Source organism: Corylus avellana, chromosome ca5 (assembly GCF_901000735.1).
Source record: "Corylus avellana chromosome ca5, CavTom2PMs-1.0".
In the NCBI taxonomy this organism is placed as follows: domain Eukaryota; kingdom Viridiplantae; phylum Streptophyta; class Magnoliopsida; order Fagales; family Betulaceae; genus Corylus; species Corylus avellana.
The window spans coordinates 33,272,570-33,281,830 of NC_081545.1; the positions used below are offsets into that span (position 1 = coordinate 33,272,570).

Genomic DNA, 9,261 nt, shown 5'->3' on the forward strand with positions numbered 1-9,261 from the left:
GCGACCACCCCATAGGAGTTGGGTGGTGGCGCCTTAAATTTAATTTTTTTAATTAAATTAATAAAAAATTAATATTTTAATTGAGTAAAACGGTGCGTTTTGAATTTCTTTAACGTCTGTTACAAAATTTTAACGGCAATGATTTTATTGTCATTTCAATTTATCCATGGACTAAATTTTCAAAAAAAAAAAAAAAAACTTAAGGATATTAAAATTTTGAAGGGTTGACTCAGGGATTTGTTATACATTTTCCCTTATTATTATTATTGAATTTTAAATTTAATGTTGATTTATATTTCTATGTATGAAGTGTACACTTACACGTGCATGTAACATTTCTTGTATCAATAATTTTGTCATCTATATTGTGTTAGTTGTGTCATCCTACTTTTGAGATAATTCAACCACCCCTTTTTAACCGAGTATAGGATGGCCAAACTATCATCCTAATAGTTCGTGAGAGCGGTTATGACCACCTCAATGGCTATGGAATATGGTAATGACCGCTCGATGGCCACTTTCTAAGGTTCTCTCTCTTATGTCAATCGCGTTACTCTCAAATATTTGTAGAAGTGGCTCAAGCATCTATTATGGCTGATTTATGGGGTGGTTGAACCACCACCCCAATAGCTCATAGAAGTGGTTGAACCACCACCCTCAATGGCTCTGAAGGGTGGTCATGACCACCCTAATAGCTTGAAGGATGGTACGAGCGCTCATCGTTAAAAGTTTAGTAAAAGTGATTGACCACTCTTTTTACTTTCAAGAGGATAGTCGTCAATCTATAAGAGTGATTTGAGTGAGTCGATCACTTTTTCAAAGAGTAAAATAGATGAGTAATTCAGTCACTCTTTAATTATTTTGTTTATATGACACTCTTGAGCTACAAGAACTATCACATCAGTTTAATAACTAATGTGATAAGTACCACTTAAATTTGTAAAACATTTTAATAAATTTGGTAATAGACTGTTGCCTACGGATAATTTGGTAATACACTTTTGAAAAAAAATAATTAGGGGCCTTAGGGCAATATAGGCACTATTGTGACGCAAACTACAGGTCGGTCAATCCAATCACAAACTGCAAGTCGTCACCGAGCGGGCATAGATCACAATTTCAAAAATCCTCCTTTTCAACGGACATTCGAACTCGACTTCGAAACTCCTTTTCCGCCAACCGTTCCCTCTCGCATGCCCTTCACAGTAATGCTCGCACATGACCCACCTTCTCCTCCCACACAGCACCAAGGTAAGCAGCATCCAAGCATGGAAACGGTGCATGTCCCTTGCGCAGCGCTGCACCACCATGCGCCAACTCAAGCCCATCCACGCCATCTTCCTCACCCACGGTCTCCACCACAACAACTACGCCATCGCCAAACTCGTCACCTTTTGCGCTCTCTCCGACACCGGCAGCCTCTCTTACGCCTCCCTCATGTTCAGCAAAATTCAAGCACCCAATTCGTTTACTTACAACACCCTTATCAGAGCTTATTCCCGTAGTTCACAGCCTCAACTTGCTCTACATTATTTCCACCTCATGTTGAAAGATAGTAACTTAGCTCCCGACCACCACTCGTTTCATTTCGTTCTTTTGGCTTGCTCGAATGCCAAATGGGTACTTTTGAGCAAGCAAATTCACAATTTGGTAGTAAAAAATGGATTGGTTTTTTTTGATGGTCATGTTCAGACAGCAGTGATCAGAGTTTATGCTGAGTGTAAGGTTTTGGATGATGCACGGAAAATGTTCGATGAAATTCCTTGTTTAGATGTTATTCAGTGGAATGTTCTTATGAATGGGTATGTTAAATGTAATTTGGCTTCTGAGTCTTTGAAGATTTTCCGGGATATGTTGGTGTTTGGAGTTGAGCCCGATGAATTTTGTGTAACTACTGTGCTTACAGCTTGTGCTCAGATGGGTGCGCTTTGGCAGGGGAAATGGATTCATGAGTATGTTAAGAAGAGGAAAGGGATGAAATTGGATGTGTTTGTCATGACGGCACTAGTTGATATGTATGCCAAGTGTGGGTGTATAGACATGGCTGAGGAAGTCTTTGTGGGAATGCCTAAAAGGAATGTGTTCTCATGGGCAGCCATGATTGGAGGGTTGGCAGTTCATGGTTATGCTAGGAAGGCGATTCATTGCCTGGAGAGGATGCAAGTAGATGATGGGCTGAGGCCGGATGGGGTTGTCCTTCTTGGAGTTTTAATGGCATGCACACATGCAGGACTCCAAGAGGATGCCCAATTGCTATTGGATAACATGGAAGCTCGATATGGCATTAGACCCAAGCATGAGCACTATAGTTGCATGGTGGACTTGCTGTGTAGAGCGGGTCAATTAGATGAAGCACTTCAGCTCATAAGAAGAATGCCAATGAAGCCACTTGCTTCTGTATGGGGTGCTTTGCTGAGTGGTTGTCGAATTCATAATAATGTTTATCTTGCAGAGCTTGCCGTTGAAGAGCTTCTCGTGCTAGAAAATGATGATGGGGTAGAAGAAGATGGAGCTTATGTTCAGTTGTCTAACATTTATTTGGGTGTACGGAGAGGTGAAGATGCACGTAGGTTAAGGAGGATGATCGGTGATAGAGGACTTAAGAAAACACCAGGTTGTAGTATGATAGAGGTGGATGGCAGGGTGAATGAGTTTGTTTCAGGAGACGTATCTCATTTGCATATAGCTCAGATACGTGCAATGCTAGAGCTACTGCCCCTTGAGTTAGTTTAAGATCCTTGTTAGAATGTACCAAAGGATCTGCATAGATGCAATAAATATAGTTTGATATTGCAAATTCTTATTCAATGAATTGCTAATACTCCAATTAAGGCAAGATTGCACTTACAGCCACAGGTTCTCTTCTTTGAAGCTGTGCAGTAGATTTGTTTCTAGGAAATTCCACCATTATCACACAAAATGTCATTTATTTAAAGGAGCCACATATTGTCAAATGTTAGTAATATGCTGTATATTGAACTTGTTATGCCCAATGCCAAGTCTAGCTGCTAGCCATTGCCCATCCATTGATTTGTTCTCACACAACAGATACAGATACCTTTTGTGTTTGGAGATTGATTTGTATTTACTATTTATACTCATCATAGTAAGGATAAACTTAGAAAAGATATTGAACTAAAAAGATGAATTTTTAAAATGATACAGAAAGTTGCCGAACAAGTTGTTTTCCATAATAAGAGCTCTCTAAATGATGAAAATTCAGGAATCCCTAAACATTTCAAGGCACAAAATTTCAGAAACCTGGCAGCAAATTTGAAAGACAGTTATCTTCTGTGCATCTTGCGGTACTTCCTTGCCCTAGTGGTGTGAATGATGGAAAACAGTTTATCCAGCTAGTCCCCAATTTCTATTTGCTAGTACAAGCAGATCCAAAGATGATTGTACACAATATGCAGATACATTATTTTGTTTAACTTCTGCTACAAATGTAAAGTCGGATTAACGTTCAGTAGGACTCCCTGGTTAAGTGCACAGAACGAACATTGTTAGACCAACGTCAAAAAAGAAGAGATACATATATAAAAATCTCCTCTATATAGAGCATATTTTCAAGGCAGCAAAGCATTCAAAAAACTAACCTTCTGATGATGAGGGAACCACAACAACATGCATATCAGAATTGTTGGGAGGAAGATGTAAGCGAAGGGGGAAAAGTTTCCCACTCAAGGGATTGCGAGAACACACGAGGATATCACTGAGTCCTGTCTCTTCCTTCAACTTTTCCTTCAACTCCTCCACAATACTCCCCTTGAATGTAAAGGAAAGTCCTTCGGATTCATCATCAACGTCTCCATTTTCATTAGCCACATTATAATAAATTACCCTGCCTTCACTTTTCACGGGTGAACCATCAAACTCATCGCTCAACTGCATTTACAGAACAAACAACATAAACCCAATTTAAATTCAATTTCACCATACATAAATTTGTTGCCAAACATTAACTTGCGATGATGAAATGTTTTGTTTTCCACGAAGAGACAAGATATAAGTGATAATAAATCTCAATCAAATACGCCATAAAAGAATCAAATCAAACCTCTTCTCTGGCTTGAGGAGACATAAGTTCAATTTTGGAACTTGCTTCTGAAGAGGAAGAATCGCTTCGACTGAGGGGTTTTGATGCCGGTTGAGTTGGTAGAGATTGCACTTGAATCTGCACCACATCCACATCCCACAAAACCCAATCCTGTGTTGCAGTTCTATGTGGAATGTCATGCGTGATCGAGTTCCGCCAAGGCGGAACGCCGCCATTTGCGCGCAGGAATTGGCCATAACGCGTCTTGAGCCTGACCTGGAATCCTTCTCTAATGGGCTCCCATTCCACCGAAGAATCCAATCTTTTTGGCAGCGTTTGCAGGACTTTCTTGCCCGTCATTCCCAGTAGAAATGGCATGTCGGAGGCCGTCAAGTACTTTCCATAACAGCTTTTGAGGCGTAAAGCGTTGACACTCTCAACAATCTCCACCGTCCACCTAGCATTCTTGACCGCGCCGTTGCGATCTTGGCATACAGTTTCTTCATCATCATCGGCTAATAGGTACTTGTCGTGGCGGCTCCGGAAACGCACCTCTTTGGCCTTTTGGAAGAACTCCATAGCAGTCTGAAGCAATAGGATCAAATATTGTATGTAAAATCAGAGATCTCAAACTATATGATTCATTAACAAAGATGTAACGTGAAAAGAAGGGCGTTAGATATCCGTGTTTGATATGGTTTCCACCCCATTTTGAAGAACCAAATGATCTGAAACAGTGTTTGATGGCGTTGGACAGGACAGAACAGGAAAGCCTGACAGAAAGGTTTATCCAGATCTTTTTGTTAATTTTTTTTTTTCTTCAAAACAAAAAAATTAATAAATAAGTCCAAATCACGTGGATAGACTAATCAAAAGTGGATAGATATTAGGAAAAGATTATCTACGATCCTTCTCTTTACAGGTACTCACCTAATGTATGGAGGCTAAATAAATAGGTGTATTTTGCCGTGTGTGTCTCGCGTAAAACTTAAGGCAGCCCTACCCGTGGGCCTTGTGTAATTTAGAGTAGAAATTAATGTCTGGTTCTAAGCATTTGGCCGGTTAATTTGTATTTATCTTCAACAAAGATGCTTTCTTCTTCCCCCACTTTCCCCTAAGGCTAAGAGTAATTATATTAATTACCTAATTAAGAAAGAAAAAAACGTGTTCGCATCATGCTGGTGCTACTAGTCATAAGTACGACTATTTCAACGGTTTAGATCACTATAAAACACAAGGCCTTACTCTCGAACCTTCTGCTCATAAGCTCATTGGTCTCCAAAGCTTTTTGGATTTTATTTTGTTAATAATAATCCCAAATTCTTAATGTGGGGCAGCCCTATCTATCAGCATGAACCAACGAAAATGGTGCTAATTATTCACAACTAGCATTAACATTTGTTCTTGGGGTAGATGTTTTAACATGTCATTTTTTTTTTTTTTTTTGGGACTTGTTTGGACTCTATTTGTTAGGAATTTATACGGTTTTTTTTTTTTTTTTCATTGGGCTTTTTAGGCCTAAATACCAACCTAAAAACAGTTCAATAGTTCAACAATCTTAAGTGCAAAATGCATACATAAAACCAGTTAAAACAATCTAAGGCCTAAATGACAAAAAAAAAAAAAAAAAAAAATCAAAAGTTTAATTTTTGTGGCTTACATGCCTAAATCCTAAACAATCATCCAGCAAATTAAATAAATTTTAGTGCCTCTGTGGCCAAATTACAACATTTATAACATCCATACCAGCCACACAGTGACAGCCTACAAGTTTAAAACCGAAACAGCAAACTGAAGATACAACCAACGGCAATACCAGCCACACAGCACCACAACCACACAACACCAAGCCCCAACAGCAATACCAACAGCATCCACCAAGGAAACCAACCCCAACAATAGTACCAACAACCAAGAACTTCCTACAGGCAAATGAAAAAAAAAAAAAGTTTAAATTCCTAACTAAATAAATACAAAACAGAAAAAGAAAATTTACTTACTGCATTGGAGCCAACACCTCATGTGACCAATTAATCCTCGTCAATTAGCGTTATGGAAGTCATTTCTACAATAAGAAAAATTGTAAATAATTCATAAGACTAACATACAATTATTAATTTCACAAATATCAAATATATAGTTTGAAAGATGTGTAATAATATTACCTGCTTCTAACCTATAGCTGTCTGCATCCTCAATTTCATCCAAATACTGACTCAGATTAATGGGTGAAGGCTTCCGCCAATTCTGTGCACATATAATGGCCTCCATTGTTTTCGGAGCCAATGAACTCCGAAAAGGATCCAACACACGACCTCCAGTGTTAAATGCTGATTCAAAGGCAATAGTGGTAATGGGAATAGCCAAAACATCCTGCGCTATTCGGGCAAGGACTGGAAATTTGGTGGCATTTACCTTCCACCAGCTTAAAATATCAATGTGAGCAGTCGGTCTTTCAACATCCTCCATCAGATACCGTTCTATCTCTGATTTACACTTTAACAAATTTTGTGAGGCCCGAAACTTGTGGAATTCTCGCAAAAAAGAATCCTCTATCTGATCAACACTTAACTTAACCTGACTTGAACACCCACCAAACTTACTATACTGCCCATATAAATGGTCAATGTCTGTTCTCAGGGTTCCAACAATTTCCTCTGTCTTCTTAGTGCCAAAAGCTTGCTTGAACCAAAACTCTACCACGACCAACTTGTAGCGTGGATCAAGTACAATAGCCACAAACAACAACCTGTTAACCTTCTCAATACCTCCCCAATAATTATCATACTTTACCTTCATTCTCTGTGCCATATTACTCAACAGCATATCACCACTTTGACAATATGATTTCAAATGTTCATGGATGTCCAAGAGTACCTGAAAATGTAGATTTGAAGTAGCATATAAAGTATCTGACATGTGCAATGTGACATCATAAAACATCTTCAAAAACTTGACGAAGCTGCGAATAGTATCCCAATCCGCACAGGTAGGAGTCTCCAATTCCCCTTTTCCTAACCCATCATTAAGGAGATGTTCATTCTCCTCCTCTTGCATGAGTTCAAAAGCCCCTTGGAACTTCTCTGCCACATCCAACATAATATATGTCGAGTTCCATTGAGTTGGAACATCAAGACATAAGAGATTATTACACTGAATCATTTGTCTTCGTACACAAGACTTAAACCAATCAAGCCTTATAGGGGAAGACTTCACATACTTAACAAGGCTGCGGACCTTTATAATTAACTCATCAACATCTTTCAAACCCTCATGGACAATGAGATTCAAAATGTGTGCACAACATCTCATGTGAATGAATTCATGGCCACAAATAGTTTCTTTCCATGACAATGTTCTCCTTTTCAACCAATCAATAGGAGTGTCATTAGAGACGGCATTATCAACTGTTATTGTAAGAATCCTATCAATACTCCATTCAAGCATACACTCCTCCAACTCCCTCCCAATTGTTTCCCCTTTGTGATCTTGAACTTGACGAAAGGAAATAATTTTTTTTTGTAATTTCCAATCATAGTCAATGAAATGAGCAGTTATAGACATATAGTCTAAGTTTTGCACTGAAGTCCATATATTAGTGGTAAAGCATACCCTTTGCCCAGTAGTCAAAAACATTTTCCTCAAATTTTCCTTCTCCACCAGGTATAACTTAACACAATCCCTCATCATTGTATAGCGAGAAGGGGTCGAAAATCTAGGTTCAAAAATCTTGATAAGTTTTTGGAACCCTTGGCCCTCCACAAAACTTGAGGGGAACTCATCCACAATAATCATATAGGAAATCGCTTCCCTTATTTTTTTCTCCCTATACTTTGCAATTATAAGGTTCCTAGTACAATCCTCCTCATCTTCAACTTCATCGCTCATACTATCCTCCTCGCCTTCAACTTCACCGCTCATGCTATCCTCCTCGCCTTTAACTTCATCGCTCAACTTCAACTGGGACTTATCCAACTGACCATTTTTTCTACGGTATTTTGCGCAATCCTGGCTACCAATAGACTCTTCTACATCCTCAACTTTGTATATGGAAGCCATTGGAGTGTCTAGATCTGCACAAAAACGAGCAATATAATTTTGACGCAACATCTCCATTAAATATTCACAAATATAGAGAAATTAAATAAAAATACTAAATCATTTAAAAAATATATTTTCCTAATAACATAATCTGAATGCAACACACTTAAAAATCACAAACTCCTTTCAATCTCCAAGCATAAACAAATAACTAGCATAATGAAAACCAAAAAAATAAAAACCTCTAATGTTAACATATAGCCAACTAGACTCCAAGGATCAACTCTCAACAACCAGGTAACTAACTACATGCCTCAACCCGAGGGTCCACTTGCTAACTCTAAAAATCATAGTTAAAAATATAAATTAGTTAACGCTAGTGAGTAGCAAAAATAAAATAGGGTAAAGAAAAATATATGTTTTATGATCAAAATTATTTAGATTACATCATTTTGTATAAGATTTGTCAAGCAGGAAATAACAGAACAGAGGCAATTAAAAAGATCCAATATGTCACAAACTAGACAACACATACTGTGAGTCAATATCCAACCAAAATCAAAATAGAATCATACCCCAAGTCCACACAGGCTAGTATGCCACATGGACATGAAATGAGCATTACAAAGACGTCAAATAAGCATTACATAGATGCAAGGCCACACATGCTAGTTAATCGGAACAAGATCCTCTCTATTTCAAGTGAAAAGGAGAGGAACCACTTTATGGCCCAAATTATATTTCACAACAAAAACTTCGAATAATTCGTTAAATCAATCATTAATTGGCGAATTAAGAATAATCATCATTTCAGATTCACATCTCATACATTTCCCTAATGCAACGATAAAAACTATGTGCTTCGTGTTCTTACTTTTTTCATATATAATCAAGTAAAAAGACTATAGCATAATATTTATAAAGAAGAGTATGGTTCCATGAAAAAGTTCCAAAGCTAATGAGATGCTTTCATGCAACAATGTTTCTTTCAAAAAAAAAAAAAATCCATTAACTAGCTATTTACTTCATTTGCTAATAAAATCAACTGTCCCTCAAAAACCTTCACAGAACTTACTTAGAGCATAATAAAAATAATAATAACAAGCTGTCAAAGCCTACAAAAGAGACAATCTCTTCTAATAACCCAAAATTGAGACATGAAAAAAAAACGTAAGTGAAAA

At 37.8% G+C, this 9,261-nt stretch overlaps 2 protein-coding genes across 2 annotated transcripts; one reads left to right on the plus strand and one right to left on the minus strand.

The window, feature by feature from the left end:
• The first annotated feature begins 1,170 nt into the window (after positions 1–1,170).
• Positions 1,171–3,054, plus strand: LOC132182970 (pentatricopeptide repeat-containing protein At3g28660-like). The gene has a single exon (XM_059596347.1). The coding sequence runs from the start codon at positions 1,219–1,221 to the stop codon at positions 2,731–2,733; it is 1,515 nt and encodes a 504-aa protein (XP_059452330.1). The 5' UTR covers positions 1,171–1,218; the 3' UTR covers positions 2,734–3,054.
• Positions 3,055–3,126: 72 nt separating this feature from the next.
• On the minus strand, positions 3,127–4,832 carry LOC132182972 (uncharacterized). The gene is made up of 3 exons (XM_059596348.1): positions 4,061–4,832; positions 3,600–3,888; positions 3,127–3,479 (listed from the first exon to the last, which is right to left on the minus strand). The coding sequence occupies exons 1-3, from the start codon at positions 4,616–4,618 to the stop codon at positions 3,460–3,462; spliced, it is 867 nt and encodes a 288-aa protein (XP_059452331.1). The 5' UTR covers positions 4,619–4,832; the 3' UTR covers positions 3,127–3,459.
• Positions 4,833–9,261: the final 4,429 nt, after the last annotated feature.